This window comes from Rhea americana, unplaced genomic scaffold, assembly GCF_003343005.1.
Source record: "Rhea americana isolate MKP2758 unplaced genomic scaffold, rheAme1 scaffold_86, whole genome shotgun sequence".
Taxonomy (NCBI): domain Eukaryota; kingdom Metazoa; phylum Chordata; class Aves; order Rheiformes; family Rheidae; genus Rhea; species Rhea americana.
In genome coordinates, this window is record NW_028187044.1 from 1,100,783 (window position 1) to 1,116,528 (window position 15,746).

Sequence of the window (15,746 nt, forward strand, 5' to 3'; positions counted from 1 at the left end):
AATTATTATAATGAATCCTTTAGTACATAACAATTATAGAGTGTTACAATCTCTAAAATAAACACTATAAGCCTCTAAATAAACAACGTATTTGTGGCCTGAAACTGGCAATTTTTTTTTTTGCAATTGTAGAAGATCTTGCGGCTACAGACTTCAAAGTCCTGGATTTTCATTTACTACAGAAGAAAGTAAATAAGCTGCACAGAAAATAAGAATCAGACCTTGAATCCCATTGGAACTGCCCCCTCATATGGAAGTTCCTCCCTGATAACAGTGCATTCTTCTGCTTCGGTCTCTTCATTCAAATTCTTCTCCAAGATCCTATGTGCTAGTGCATTTCTAGATCTCTTCCGCATCTGATCTCTCTTACCTGTCTTTCATTTGGCAAGCTAGCAGGTCAGTATATTCCATTTCTTACTGTTTAAAAAAGGAAGCTCCAAGGTATGGGGAGGCTAGTCTCAGGATCCTTAACAGTTTTGCTCTAACTCATTCTATTTCTGTACTTCATTCTTTATTCCACACCTTTTCTGTTATATTTGTCTTTGATCTTGGCCTCAAGGCTCTCGCAGTCTGTTTCACTTGGCTCTGAAGAACCATGGCCATATGTAGTGTTAAGGCTGAAAGAAACTACAGAGCTGTAGCTGGAGTGGGGCTGGAAATGGGCTGCCAAAGCAAACTTAGGGCTGCCAAAACAGTTCTCCTCTGAAGAATACTGCATTTCTGAATAGTCAGTCCCTGACTCGTGGCTCAGACTAGGGTGAGGGTTAGCACTGAGAGACAGACAGAAGTGCAACTGCAATGGGGCTGGAAAAAAGCTGACCAAGGGGCAAYGGGACTGCTAAAACAATTATCCTCACAGCAATATGAAGTCTCTGGATGAACAGCATCACTAGCCTTTGGCTTGGCCTAGGTTTGGGCTTAGGGTTAGGGCTGGTGGAAAGAAAAAGCCAGAGGTACAGTTGGAGTGGTGCTGGAAAGGAGCTGCTGCAGGAAAACGAGGGCTGTGGAAAGGACATGAAAGTCCGTTCCCTTGAGAAAGTCACAGATCAGAGAAATGCTGCAGTGCCTTGTCTGCAGCTCAGCCTGGGGTTAGCACTAATGAACAGAAAGCAGCGCAGACCTCCAGCAGGACGGAGGCTGGAAAGAGGCTGCCGGCAGAGACTCCATGGTGGTGAAAGGTCTCTCCCCAGGGGTCGGTTAAGCTCTGGGAGGCCTAGAGCAGCCTGACGGCCGGGCTCCCTGGGGTTGCTGCCGCCGCTGGAGTCACACACACCTCCCCCCCAGTTGCAGGTACAGTGCCGTTATTTTGTGCTTGACTTGTGTCTGCACACCCGAGGGCCCCCGCCCCAGAGCAGGTAATACATCTGCATGAAGACAGGTATAACCCCCAAATAGRGTTAAAAAGGCAGGAAGAACTACCTCCCAGCTCTGGGTAAACTGCTCAGCAGTAAAGGGAAGCAAACRGAAAGGCCCTGAGCTTTTTGTCCCCCTGAGAAGAGCAAGGCTTCAGTTCACACACAGGAAGCGGCAAAGGGGACCGCAGGCCTCAGCGTCCCAGAGGGGCACTGCGGGCACCAGCAGTGGCGTGGCATCCTGTCGGCCGTCGCTGGGAGGCCGCAGCAGCCTCACGACCCTGGCGGTGGCTGGCCAGCGCCTGCTGGTGTTTGCAGGGAAGCYTCTGCTCCCTGCCATTTTAATGCCTCTGCCGGCAAAGCCAGCCGCTGACAAAATGGAGGGCAAAAGCACACTGAGTAACTCAGATTATTACACTCCTTGAGAGTAAAGTTAACTTTTATAGCCTTACTCTCATTTATTTTCACATAGCTAATGCCATCTGCTGGAAAAAAGGAGCAAATCCTTTACAAGTGAGAACACAATAGGAGACTGCTTTGCACAGGCTGGTAAAGGCAGTGATGCACGTGTGCTGAGCACTCTCAAACACGCACGGGAGAGTCTCTTAATAGTCAGCTGCGACCCATGAAGGGAGCAAACTGGGAACGAGAGGCAAATCTGCCCGGGYGTCTCTTCCCTGCGGGGCTGCAGGGGACCGTGCCCCAACGCTTCCCCGCCCCCACTCAAAATGGCAGCGCCTGGGCTCAGCAGCCGCGACAAAATGGCAGCCAGCGAGCACTGCCATCTGTCGAGATAGCAACAGCTGGCCTCTGCCTCCTCGGCAAGCACCGCCGTGAGCCCTCRGAGCCAGCCTTGCCGAGCGCAGGGCCGCAGCCCCTGTGCGCACCACGCGGAAACGAACAGTAAATAGCGCAGAGCCCTAACGGGGAGGGCTTCCAGAAGCTTCCCTGGCCACACTAAAGATGGCTCCTGCGCCTTCCCTGACAACTGCGAGTGACGCTTAGCCCGGCCGCCTCCAGCCAATGGCGCTTGCATGCTCTAGGGTCACGTGGGGCGAGCGAGCCAGTCACCGGAGGCTCGGGCAGCCGCCGCACGTGACTTCCGCCACTGCGGTAGYGCGGCGTCTTTCCGGCTGCGGTGCGCGGCGGTGGAGCGGAGCGGAGCGGGCTCGGTGGGGCTGAGCGGCGGTGCGTGGGGGCCGGGGCCGCCGGGCTGAGCCGCCCCTTTGGGCGGAGAGGGTCTGCTCCGGGCTGCGACCCCCCCCCCCCTCCGTGAGGCGGAGGGAGCGGCGGGCCGGACCAGGCCGGGCCGGACCAGGCCGGGCCGGGCCTGCTCTGCGCCTCCGTCGCCTCAGCTGGGCCGCACGGCGGGGCGCTCCGTGGGCTGAGCCTGCCCTAGTGGAGTGTAGGGAAACAAAGGCTGCCGCTTCCCGAGCCGAGGTTTTGCCCTTCGGCTGTGCTTTACTGTCGTGTCTGCCGTTACAAAGGCCTGTGGGAGAGTTCTGTGCGACAATAAAGCCTAACAGTTATCGTATAGTACCAAAACAGGCGTTTGGGGTGCTGTAGCTTKTGGGACTGAACTTTTTCCTCAAGGTACCGGCCTAGTTGGCCTCCCTAGAGTAGAACTGCCTTTCTTAYGGTATGGGGTAGGAGTAACATTACAATCTTGCTGCTTTCTTTCCTAGGAGGAATGCTATAATGTTGATAGTGTTTTATAGTATTAAACTTTTGCCATTACCTGTTTTTATTCTTAATTTAATACTTGAAAATAATCAGCTTTTTTTTTAAAAAAATGCAAGAGTAGTCACTGTAATTTTTGAAAATTATTAGCTGAGTGGGACATTGAGGTTTAGTAGAACAAATGTGTCTCTGAAAATACTTGCCCTGAATAAGTATAAATAGCATTTCATAACTGATCTCCAAAGCAAAGTCTTTTTTTTCTTTTTGTAGTGGCAAAATTATTTTCCTAATTTTTTGTTTCTCTGCAGTTTGATCTGCAATGTCTACTGCTATGAGTGCTCCCTTTAAACTTGAATGAAAAGTTGTCTTTGTTCATTGTACTCTTAAATTATATTTGACCCTGTATGTAAGCTATGAACAGTTGTTAGAATAAATATACTGGTGGTTGGGGGGGTTATGGAAAAAGGAGGATGTATGTAGATGTAATTAAAATATATGAAACTACAAAACCTTTTCTTTGTAAGTGGCATGCAGTGTTTATAGAACTAAGCAAGCAGTTTGAATATCACCTGTAAGGTATTCAGACTGGTCTTTACTTGTCCCAGGATCCTCTCGTGTTTCTGATGTTTACTAAATGTTCTGTCTATAAAGCTAGCTAATTCTTCAAAAAGATTATTTAAAAAAAATTTTTTTTAATGAAAAAATGTCTTTCTGAAACTTTTGCCACCATGTATACTATACTGTGTGCTCACTTGGCTTAATACTTAGCTGAAGGTTGTGTAAATTTGGAACAGTGTGCTGTTTGGCAGACAGAATGTTGATGCAGTAGTGTTTCTCAAAATGGRAATTTGTTGCCAAAGTAACTCAAGCCTTTAACTGGATGGCCTTTATGGGTACGTAATGATGCTTGTAAAGGTGTAACCCATATGTATGAGAAGTTGTATTGTTCTCCTGTCAATTWTTTTATTTTATTTTATTTTTTTACATGCCCTGTTGCGGTAGATAAGTCTGAGTGAAGTGGGAGAYAAATACAGAGCCAGAGTGTTCTTGAGTTACAATACTTCAGCATTAGTACTGTTTCTATTATATAGTGCAGTATAGTCAGGCATGAGTACAAAGTATACCTCTTTGTCTGAAAACCATGTAACCAAATAATAAAGTATATTTTCCTTGTTCTCTTACAGGAATTTTGTGTATTAACCACTTAAGCAACCATGCTGGCTGCAAGGCTAGTATGCCTGAGAACGTTATCCTGCCAGGCTATCCGCCCTGCCCTTATTCAGGCTTCCCCAGCCTTAAGGAACACCAGTATAAAAGCATACAAGCTGTGGCAGCCTAGCCAGGTAAGGTAGTTTTTTCTAATGTTTCAGATTGCTTGTATATTAGAGGGTTAAATCTTTTTCCAAAAGAATCACTTTGCAGATAGTATCTCTTGTGAATGAACATGAGCCTTTCTACTTGTTTATGGGGTTCCTGTGCTAAAGTGAAGGAAGAGTGTTAATTAATTAAAAAGGGGGATTTTAAGAGAAATTCAAGTGGTATTTTCTGTTCCACTCTCAATTCTTAGAAAAGTAATTTCACAGCTGTAATTAGTAATAGAGAAACCTCACTAGATAAGATGGGTAGGAATGCTTGTCTGAGAACCCTGCCACCTCCATTTCCCGTTTCTGAGTAAAAAACTGAGATTACATTTTACTTTTAACAAAATACTTATCTTCAGAGCCAGAGTGTTCTTGAGTTACAGTACTTTAGCATTAGTACTGTTTCTATTATATAGTACAGTATAGTCAGTCAGTTGCAATGTGTTTAGAGCTCCACCTTAGGTTGGAGAAGTTTCTGAACTCTGGCAAACTACCTTTGGTCTCATCAGTAGTGTCAAAAGTCAACTGTTACTATATCTAAGAAACACTGTGTTTATTCTTAAGTGAGAGAAGATGTTTCATTTTTGCTGTCTGCACAGATAACTCTCAATTTCCTTCAAAGAGTTTCTTCAAAGTTAATCTTGTTAATAGACTGTTGCACTATGTGGAGACATTGCTCTTTTGTCACAAMCTTGTCAAAGTACCTTTGGCAAATTCTATTGACTCCTTTCTTTGTCACATATTTTTTTAAAGCATGCTAAGCTTGCAGGTTATTTTAAAAATATTTGAGGAGTGTTGTCTAATTTTTGTCTTTGAGCTAGATGTTAGATGCCAACTGAGTACATTGCTAGTCATCCTGGATTTTATCACTCTTAACTGCTGATTCTAACAATATATGTATATTTCCATTTTTAGTTTTAAAACATAAGCTTGTAGCTTGAAGCTATCCTCCCACTGGTTAGGTGCCTGCATAATGATTTCAGAAGTTTCCTAGCTTAAAATGTGATTTCTGAATGTAATTATGAATTTGTTCTTGATTGCTTTTGCATCTTACTAAGAGTTTGATAGAGCAGCATGCTATAATTTTTTGGACTGTGTCAGCCTTAAGTTTTCATTTCACAGACCTTCATTAAATTTGTTCTCTACATCAAGCCTAGATGTGTGAAAATGGAGAATTTATGCTGTTCTCTCAAATGTAATGTCCGTAAACATAACTGTAAGTTGGAGTTCATCTCTGCTTAGTACAGAGGGCAAGAGCATGTAGTTTTTTTTCCCCCATAAAAAGGCAAAATAAAAGCTGAAGGCCTTGTTTAGTACTGTGGAAATAGAGTAGAAGAAAAGCAAGTGTTTAATCTTTTTTTTTAGCAAAACCTAAATGCTTTGGATGTTAATTCACAGCATTGGTTCTATGCTTTCAGAATATGTAAATACATAGAACAATTCCCTGYGTATTCACAAAGACTCTTAAACTTTCATGTTAAACTGTTCTCCTTTAGCAGAATTGTTCCATGTCTTAGGAGGTATGGACAGATGAGCAAGAGACCAACTAGCAGTTTTAATTGTAGCAAATAAATTGATTTGCCTCAAGAATGGTTTGTCATTAGTCTGTAAATACAACTTACAAGAAATGTCTTCTCTTTTCTTTCACTGAACCTTTCTTATGTTACCTCTGAATCTAACAGTGTTATGCCACAAGAGTAAGAACGGGTGTGAGGCGTGGAAAAATTGGCCAAGAAATCAAATCAGCAGCATTTGAACCATCTGCAGAAACTGCACTTAAAGGTAGAGTAGCTCTACTTTAATGAATATGCTTGAAATTTTAASCTTAGAAGGGGACACCTTTTCATTCAAACTGTTAAAACAGACTGGAAAACAACTGTTTAAAGTTTGCTAGTGACCCCTCTCAAGTGTCTCAAGTCTGTTTGTCTGCTTGTCTTCTTGTAATGCTTAAAGTTGCAAATACCTCGTGGTACAGAGAARTTTCCTGTTGTCTCTTTCTTTGAGCTTCTATTGAGAATTTTTTCTGTGGATTACAAAGGGATTGTTTAAATAGCAGTGTTCTGCAAAATAGACTTGCAAATCTTCTGCTATAGAACTGAATTGATAAATAGCATTTGTCTAGATAAAATCTTGTCTCTAACACATTAGAAAAAATATTCTTAAATGAATCTTATAGCTGAAAGTATTTGGTCTCAGCTGTTCTTACTTTGATTATACCAACATTGTATGACTGATGCTTTTAATTGTAGCCATAATCTGGTGCCTGTGACTATCAGRCAATGTGTCTAAAGAATCAGATAGCAGAAACTGATAGAGAATATATTACATTGTTGCCTGTGAGTGTTAAGAAATCACTTTTTGAACTGAGTTGGATCCAGTTGTTACCAAAGAGCTCTTAATGGAGCAAACATTAAGGATAGGTCAACCAAAAAGACAAAGAGGTCCAGCTTTTCTACTGGAAGTCTTACTAGCTAGTGTGTGTTGGCATTTCTGTCTGTTACGGTAATGAAGGTCAGTGACTTTGGCTAGTCTCCTGTTTCTTGCTCTGTTTTATGAAGCTAGATTGTGTTGGCAAGCTATCTAGAGTGCTTCGAATCCAAATTTTTTTAAGAATTGATAACACAATAACTCTTGAATAACTACCGAAGTTAAGTGAAGCTTTAACTGATCCAAGGTGGGCTTCTTATAACTGCTATGACTAATATACAGTTTTTTTTTCTACTATATGAGAAAACGCATTCATGAGAGCATAATTTTCTTTTTCATACAGCTGACCACCTGGGAAGATTAGTTGTTGCTGGAGGGGCTGCTGTTGGCCTGGGAGCTCTGTGTTACTATGGAATGGGCATGTCCAGTGAGATTGGAGCTATTGAAAAAGCTGTGTAAGAAAGATGGCTTATTCTTTTAAGACTGTATGAAATGATGCCCTCCCATACTTATATCTGCCTTTTCTCTGTGTGGTGTCTTCCAACATACATATGGCTTGCCCTTTTTTAAGCACTGAACAAAAAGCCCTCACCTCTGTGCATGCAAGATCTTTAAGCATAAAGTCAAAAGCAAAATTTGGGTAACTCAAGCTTTTATATGTATTGACTGACTTGAGTTTTTTTTGTATTGGCAAATTCGAAACTTCATTTCAAAGGCTATATACATGCTTTTCATGAGGAGTGCCACAGGTAATTTAGGAAGGGTGCTCAGTCTTTTGTAAACATACTGGTTAGGAATACATTTTACTAGTATTCCTGTCTGTTCATTAAATTTCCTTACAACATTGTGTAAGGAAATTGAGGAGAGAATTTCCTTTGAGCACATTGCTTATGCTAGCRTAAAGCTCTGCTTGTGAAGAATTTCTGTTGTACTTAAAACTTGGATAAATTACTTCTTGGTTAGCAAAAACAAACTGCAACAAAAAGCTATAGTTTTTTAAACCTAAGGTAGTGATAAGCTGGAGTTTGGGACAGATGAGTACTGGAGATGCTTTGATTTGCTTTCTTCACACTTAGAGTTGGAAATGATCATCAGTATTTATCGTTAATGCTTGCTGCTTGTAGCTRTGTGAAATCGTTCATCAAAAACTACTGTTTGTAGTTTTTTTTTTCTTCCACAAGCATTCAAGTAATGAGTTAAGAGTAAATGGTAGAAAATATGTACAGCTTGTTTATTGGTGTTAGCTGGGGAAGCTTCCTGTCCGTAATATGATTGAATCATAGTGGAGAGACTCTAACATCGAGTGCTGTTGCTATTGTTAGAGAGCTCTCAATGATGTGTACATCTTGTGATGCCAGATAAACGTGTTCATTATGACTCAGCATTTGTGAATGGCTCAGCAGGGTACTTAATGCTTGATACACATTTTGTAGATTTTTTTTAAGCTAGTTTAAATTATGTATACCTCATTCCTTTTTTTGTAGTCAAAACATTTATTGTTTCCATATRTGCTTCCTCCATAGAGTTGATCTGTAACTAGAACTATTAAAATTAGCAGTGTTTCCAAAGAATTGATTGTGGTATATCAGTGTTATGGTAGGAAAGACTTAAAAGGTCAGCCTGTTCTGCCCCCCCACCCTCAGTAAAMCCATGGCAGAAGCTGCTGAGCCACACCATTATGAAACCTCCCTGGYATCTGAATCTAATAATGTACTTAATAGCTTTGATCATGTTTTTCATTGATCTTTGTTCTGGTAATGATAATTGCACAACTGTACATTACTGCTTATTTTTCAGTATTTGGCCACAGTATGTGAAAGACAGAATTCGCTCTACTTATATGTAYTTTGCGGGAAGCATTGGCTTGACGGCACTGTCTGCTGTAGCAGTGAGCAGATCTCCGGCACTCATGAGTCTTATGACRAGAGGTTCTTGGCTGGTAAGGTCATGTTAAATCTAAAGATGTTTACTGAGAGACTGGCCCCCAAGTGTGGCAGCTGGTATCAAAAATGCAAAATATAAACTCCTCTGTAGAAGCTAAGGCAAAACTTGAGGTACTAAACTCAGTAGTCCAGAGACCTGGAAGAATTCAGCTGAGCAAGGGACCCCTGGGCTCTGGAGGTGATGTTCCTAATTTTCCTTCAGCAGGCATCATAAAAGCCTTGGTAGCTACAAGTCATGGTGTGAAACTGCAGTGATAAAAGCAGTGGGAACTGGATTTCACAGTAATACATCAGTCAAGGTCGGCAGTGACAATCACAGTAATTCCATTACGTAGCTTCAGCAGAACTGTTGAAAGCTTAAACTCCAGAGAACTAGAATGCACCCTGCTAACTGGCTTTATCAAGTGTTATTAATGTGCTGTTCTTGGTGGGAAATGTACTGAAAGCCTTAYAGGGGAATACATTGAGACTTCTGAAATACATCACCACTTTTTGTAAGTATTAAACTTGTGAAATAGTGTCCATTCATAGATCCAAAGAGAACATGGTTGTAGGTATCACTGGATTTCTCAGATAGAAGTTGCTTTCAGCATGTGGAGTCATTTTAAGGACTTGAGTTTAAGGGCAGTAGGCATCTTTCAGGGCTTCTGACTGTTAGGACAGTGATTTATAGTTACATCTTTGCAAATACTGGGATCAAAAGCTTGCCCAAGTGGGTCTGGATGCCTTAGATGTAAAGACGTGTGAGTGGTATTGTATCTCCTATCTTAAATGATTCAGTAGCTTTGAGTAGCAAAACTGCAAATATTTTGGATTTACTTCTTGCTTGTTTGAATTTTAAGAACAATTGCTTCTGAAGACAGGAGTGCTAATATACCAGAAGTTGAAAAGTACTGTCTTTAGTATCTGATTACATAGCGGACTTGCACCTTGTAGGTGCAGGTCACACATAACTGGGCACACTCTTATGCATTCCTACTCCAGCCTGTGCCCTCCTGTATACCTCTTTGAAAGCTGTTTCTGTCTTTTGCCAAGGCCAAAATGATACTGGTAATCAAATCACACAGGCAAACTGTCTATAAGATGTCTGCTGAGTACCTATGCAGTAAGTAGTGGAATGGTAATTCCAGTATCAACATAATTCTGCRGAGATTAATTTAATAGTGAATCCTTCGAGATTAACTGGAAGCTGAACCTTTCAGATTAGATTGTTAGCTGCTGGAAAGTTCAAAAGGAGCAGTAAGGGGAGGCAATGAGGTTTAAAAATCAGTGGCAGCAAAAGTGTGTGAACTGAATATTGGCTTTGGGTGGAGAAATGTACAAGAAAAGTAATGTTCATGTTTTGGGTACCTTTATGAGAATGAGTAAGAGGAGGTACTATGTATTTTCCRTGTCCTGGCTTGCACAAGTAGGACATTATTGCTAGCCTATCACTGAACTCAGATTCCTGAAAGACTGAGTAGAAGGAAAACGAAAGTTACTGTGAGCAAGGGTTTGCTCTTCTTTCAGAATTGCACTGTTAATTTATAGACTACAAGTTGGAACAGATTTTGGAGGAGAACAGGGACTGTGTGTCCTAATGCTAAATTGAGAAATGTAATGTTGTATTTTTACAGGCAATAGGTGCAACTTTTGCAGCTATGATTGGTGCTGGAATGTTGGTCAGGTCTATATCCTATGAAGATAGTCCAGCAGTTAAGCACCTTGCCTGGATGATGCATTCAGGTATGTGAGTTTTACTTCTCATTATAGAGATCTGTTTCAGAGTGATGATGTTTACTTCAACAAAGCTTTGACTTCTAAACTAAATTTTAGATACTGTTTTAGGAGAGTTAGTTTTCAGAGAGACCAGTGAGAACTCCTGGATGTCAGTGAGCTTTCTTAAGTGTCCACCACACAATTCTGATACTTCATAATCTTGTAAAAAGCCATGCTCAAGTTAAACTTGAGATACAAATATGCCCTGCTGGGTAGAACTAAATAGTTTCATAGTTGTTCTGGCTTGCTGGCCACTTTATGGGACCATAGCTTTTATAAACATTGTTGCGTACACTTACCATATCACCTCTTTTCTACAATGAAATTGTTCAAACACTGGAATTCTCAATTATAAGAATTGCTGCAGTGTGAAAGTCAAGTATTGCTTGGATCAAGTTCTTCCACARAAACGTACTATTAGCACTAATATTTAGCAATAGTTTTGAACTTACTGTAAAAATTTTTCTGCCCTACCTTCAAGTTGTTTGTGCAGTCTTTCCAGTATGCTGCTGCTTGACTTAATAACRCAAGAAGGAAGGTGCTGAAGCAACCTTATGCTAAGATGAACTAGCAGCTGTTCTTGCTGTTTCATGAAGTGTCATTTTTGTGCTGCCCCTTCCACCCCACTCTYCCCCTGCAATCTTGTGAATTGGTTTTATTCCTAGCAACTTTCCTAGACTTGTTTCCTAAAGCCTCCTTTTAAGGAGAAAAGCTGGATTTTTCAGCAGGAAACTGAAAAATGTTTACTGTATATATGAAAGAGCTTTTTTTTTTTTTTGGTCTTAGGATGAATCTCTTCTATGTTGCTGGATAGAAGGATATTTGAAAACTGACTAGAAACAGGGGATTTTAGTATTTAAACTTCAGCTTCTTAGATGCATATGCGTATCAGGTGTATAAGACAGGACTACAGATCAGTTTCTTACTGAAGGTATTTGCTACTTCAAGTAACAGAGGCTTTCATTTTTTTTTCTGATCTATTTTGCCAAAAACAATTTATGATTCAGGAACAATGAATGTTAGGCAGTGAAATCGTATTTGTCTCTCTGGAGCTAAAGATTTTTATCAACTGAGAGGAAATTTATTTCAGTGATTGTTATTAACATAACTTAGTCTGATATTAATGTAACAGATGGAGGTTTCGTACAAGACATCARTGAAAAGTCCAGCTTTTGCTTAACTATTTCTTGTAGCAGAACTTTGTCCTGCTTTTCAGTTTTGAGTGTTCCTGTGGCTATTGTGTAGCTGATGAGTCTGTGCAAAGTATCCATTCATTAACTGTGTTTTGAATGGATCGATATGCTGGCTGTTACTAAAGCTTTATTCCACAGACCACCTCCCTGGAGCATTCCCTAAAGCTAAATGAAAGTAGGTCACTTATTTTAAGATTGCTAGTCTATCATGTCTTCATACTGTTTAGATAGATACACAGTCAAGTCTGGTGGTATTTTTGTCATGTAAGTGGTATAGCTTGAGCCCCACACTATCTGACTGAGAAAACATGGTTTTGGCAGGTGGAGTCTTCAACTGAACTGTTCCTAATGAGTTTTGTTTTTCTTTGACTAGGTGTGATGGGTGCAGTGGTGGCTCCTCTGGCCTTCTTGGGTGGTCCTCTGCTGATCAGAGCTGCCTGGTATACAGCTGGAATTGTTGGAGGGCTCTCGACTGTGGCCATGTGTGCCCCGAGTGAAAAATTTCTGAATATGGGAGGACCACTTGGAATAGGCTTAGGCTTTGTTCTTGCCTCTTCAATTGGTAAAATACTGTTTTGATACTGTCCCCAATTAAAGTTTGCCTTAAATAGCACTTGTAAGTCTAGCATAGCAGAAGATACTATGTTAAATTTTGTGTTGGAAGCAAACTGTATAGYTGAAAATGTAGAACTACAATTCTGGCCAATATTAATTTGACAAATGGCTGATAGTGGTAGCTTCTATTTTTGGCTGCTGTGGGTGGGTAACTAGGAAAGGTAGTAAGCATGAGCTTAGCTTCAGATCCACTCATTCTCCCTTCTGTGTTGCTGGGTGKTGTTGTATAAAAGTCACAGAGGCAGAACTACTTTCATATAAAGAAAAGTACATGATTCCCTAGAGTGCTTAAAAGTACTACATCAACTCATATATGCCTTATCTGCAGCTGTTGTGTGCTGGTATGTGAAAGCTGCTGGTGTGCAAATGCACTACAAACTGTTCAGAATTTTTGAGTACTCCTTSAAAAATATTTGCTGTAATAGCTGAGGTTTGACCTTATCCAGAGTAGCAGAGATGCTTACAGTAGCTTTCRTTTAATTCTTGTACATGTCCTTTTAGGATCCATGTTCTTGCCTCCTACATCTGCTTTTGGTGCTGGCTTGTATTCAGTAGCTGTTTATGGTGGATTGATACTCTTCGGCATGTTCCTGCTGTATGATACCCAGCACGTTATCAAGCGTGCAGAGACTATTCCGTACTATGGAGTAGCTAAATACGAYCCAATCAATGCGTGAGTATTCTGTGTTAGCACAAAGCTGGTCTCAGTGTCTATATTTGCTWCAAATAGTATGGAAGTATGCTTTCAAAAAAAGAAACAAAAAATCTTATCTTTTGTTAAACTGTGCAAAAATGTATTGTTGCAAAATGTGACAAATTGTGAGGTTTTAAAATAAAATGTGGAAATAGCTGCCTGAAGTTAAAACAAAGCATCTGCCTGACACTAGAGAAACATGATTAAATGTTACGTGCCTCCAACAATATTAACTTTTTTAGAACAYGTTTTTCTACTCAGAAGGGAATTTTTATAGCTGCTCTCTGAAAATACCTGTCAATATCACCTCAAACAAGGCATGTTAACTCTTTTGTAGTAAGAGTAAGTATAAGTCTTATTAAGCAAGTAGCTTCCTTGCTATAAGTGTTGTCTTTCTCATCTYAGGTGAATTGTTTACTTCCTCTGATTTCCGATCATTAAAGTGCAATAATACTACTGATCTTTAAAAATGCTTGGAGGTGAGCAGCTGGAAGTACAGCATAAAAGCTGAGGGCTACTATTTGAATGGTATGATGTCTGTCAAGGCTTTAGCAAGTGTCTTTTATTGGTAAACTTTTGATTAAAACAAGGTATAGGTTTTGTATACCAAGTGCAGAGGACACAGCACAGTTGAGTTTTGTCACAGGCCCTTAAGGGAGGCTTTTAACAACTGTAATGGTGTGAGGCACCAAATACTAMTTCTAGATTAACCTTAATTTCCTGTTTCTTAGGTGCCTGCGTATCTACACAGATACACTGAACATCTTCATTCGGGTGGCCACCATGCTTGCCACTGGTGGAAGTGCCAGGAGAAAGTAAATCAAGACTCCTCTCTGCAACTATCTGAAAGATCAAACTTCTAGGTTATCTGCCCAGTGCATATACTAAATAAAAAATCGTGGGTACAAGCAGTCTTGCTGCAGGAGTCAGAAGTTTAAAGCATCTTAGCAAATTATTCTTGGTTCAGTGCAATGTGATTCAGACTTGATAGTTTTTCCTCAAACTCTYTTCAGTTTTGTGTTTAAAATAGTGAGAACTGCTCCTAAGTGTACATTATTTTGGGAAAGTAATTTATTTTTAATATATGGAGTAAAATAATTGGTCAACTTTTTAGTGGACTTGACAGCAGTTTGTTTCCTTTTTACTGTAACCRCTTAGTAAAAGGAAATAATCTGTAAAGTGTTATCCCTTATGCAAATAGCGATAAAAGCTACTTCAGGAAATGCTTTTGAGATAAAACATGTTTTCAGTTAAGATTGTGTAAAATGATCTTCTAGTGACACATGAAGAACTGAACAAACTGGATACAGCACTATCCAGTTGATGCCTTCTGGGCAGAAACTTCAGAAACGCTTAACTGTTAGAAATGCATTGGCCTGCATGGATGAGGTGACCAAAAATAGAAAGGGGACAAGAAGAGGAAACTATGCAGCATCTGTTCTGTATGAAAACTTCAGTCTTTCTGAAGCACATATGGAAACTTCTTCCAGTTCTGGCAACTAGACATGAATTTTCATGTTAACTGAGTATAATAGTAGCTAAGTTCTTCTGATACTAGAATTCTCAAACACTGAATAGTACTAGAGGGCTCTTTTCCAGTGATTAGATTTCAATAYTGCAGGTGAAGCACGGTCTTACGGAAGAACTCCCAGCGCTCAGCTTCTTTCACAAGCTCATACAGTTGGCACTGAGAGGGGCAATTGAGGATGTCCTGTTGTAAATCCAAGTATCATAAATTTACCATACTATTATAGTCTTTCCTTCCTCTGTTTTTAACTCTTCTTCAGATTGGTATATTTAKCTGAGTCTAAAATGTTCCCTCTCAGTGATGTTGACTTGACGTTAACAAATACCTGCCAAACTCTGTTGCTGTATGTTGGAATAAGAGGTGAGTTCTTGGGCACAAGGAAATTTGGAGCAAATGTCAACAACTCAAGCTTTCATTTTCTGATAAATATGCTATGCTCATGTATTGACTTGTGGAACAATAAAAATCTAGCCTCACGAGTTTACTGCTCACTTCTGTGTTAATRGAAGTCTTTCATTACCCTGCACAAATAATCTGGTTTTAGAGTGCTAATACATACGTCTCTAAAGAATCCACGAAGATGACTTCCAGTTTCAGCGGCTGTTTGGGGTGTTTCCCAGACAAAGATGCTGATCAATGCTTGCTTGAAGTGGCCCAGTAAGTGTGACTTGTTGGGTACTGACTGCAGCCAGTGCTGCTTTTGTCTGTAATATGCCGCAGTATTTCTACAGCCTTGGATCCTAAGGGAGGAGCAGTGGATTGTGAAGGACCTTGTGACAACTCTTTTTTTTTTTTTTTTTTGTCCGTAACATCATCTAACTTCTGACGCTTTTACAGCTGAAAGAATCTCTGTAGTACTTTGGAGGAAGACGTTTCTGGATCATGTCAAGTGTAAGTAGACTGAAGGGTTTATCTCTTCAAGCAATTTCTTAATGCTTAATCAAATTACACATACTGTTGCTTTAACTGAACACAGCAGTGTGCTTGTCGTGAAATTCTGTCTTGAAGTGAAATTCTCATATCTGTGCAGATACTTAAAGTCTGGGGAAAGTAYTTTTTTCTGAATTGAGGACAAAGCTTTCAGAGATTGACTGTGTGAACCAAGAGGAGGTTTCTGGATCGTTTGAAACGGTGAGRTGTAGAACTGGTTTAGCGAGGGAAAACAGTTTGGAGCAACAAGAGGTGTAGTACCTTT

At 40.5% G+C, this 15,746-nt stretch overlaps 1 protein-coding gene across 3 annotated transcripts; it reads left to right on the forward strand.

The window, feature by feature from the left end:
- The first annotated feature begins 2,450 nt into the window (after window positions 1-2,450).
- On the forward strand, window positions 2,451-15,040 carry GHITM (growth hormone inducible transmembrane protein). Of its 3 annotated transcripts, none has more exons than XM_085323680.1 (9): window positions 2,451-2,540; window positions 4,217-4,375; window positions 6,076-6,175; window positions 7,164-7,275; window positions 8,618-8,759; window positions 10,380-10,488; window positions 12,088-12,276; window positions 12,831-13,002; window positions 13,755-15,040. In XM_085323680.1, the coding sequence occupies exons 2-9, from the start codon at window positions 4,247-4,249 to the stop codon at window positions 13,840-13,842; spliced, it is 1,041 nt and encodes a 346-aa protein (XP_085179806.1). In that variant the 5' UTR covers window positions 2,451-2,540; window positions 4,217-4,246; the 3' UTR covers window positions 13,843-15,040. The 3 variants fall into 3 exon arrangements, with proteins under 3 accessions (XP_085179806.1, XP_085179807.1, XP_085179808.1); XM_085323681.1 differs by having other exon boundaries at window positions 2,452-2,524; XM_085323682.1 differs by lacking the exon at window positions 2,451-2,540 and adding an exon at window positions 2,711-2,945.
- Window positions 15,041-15,746: the final 706 nt, after the last annotated feature.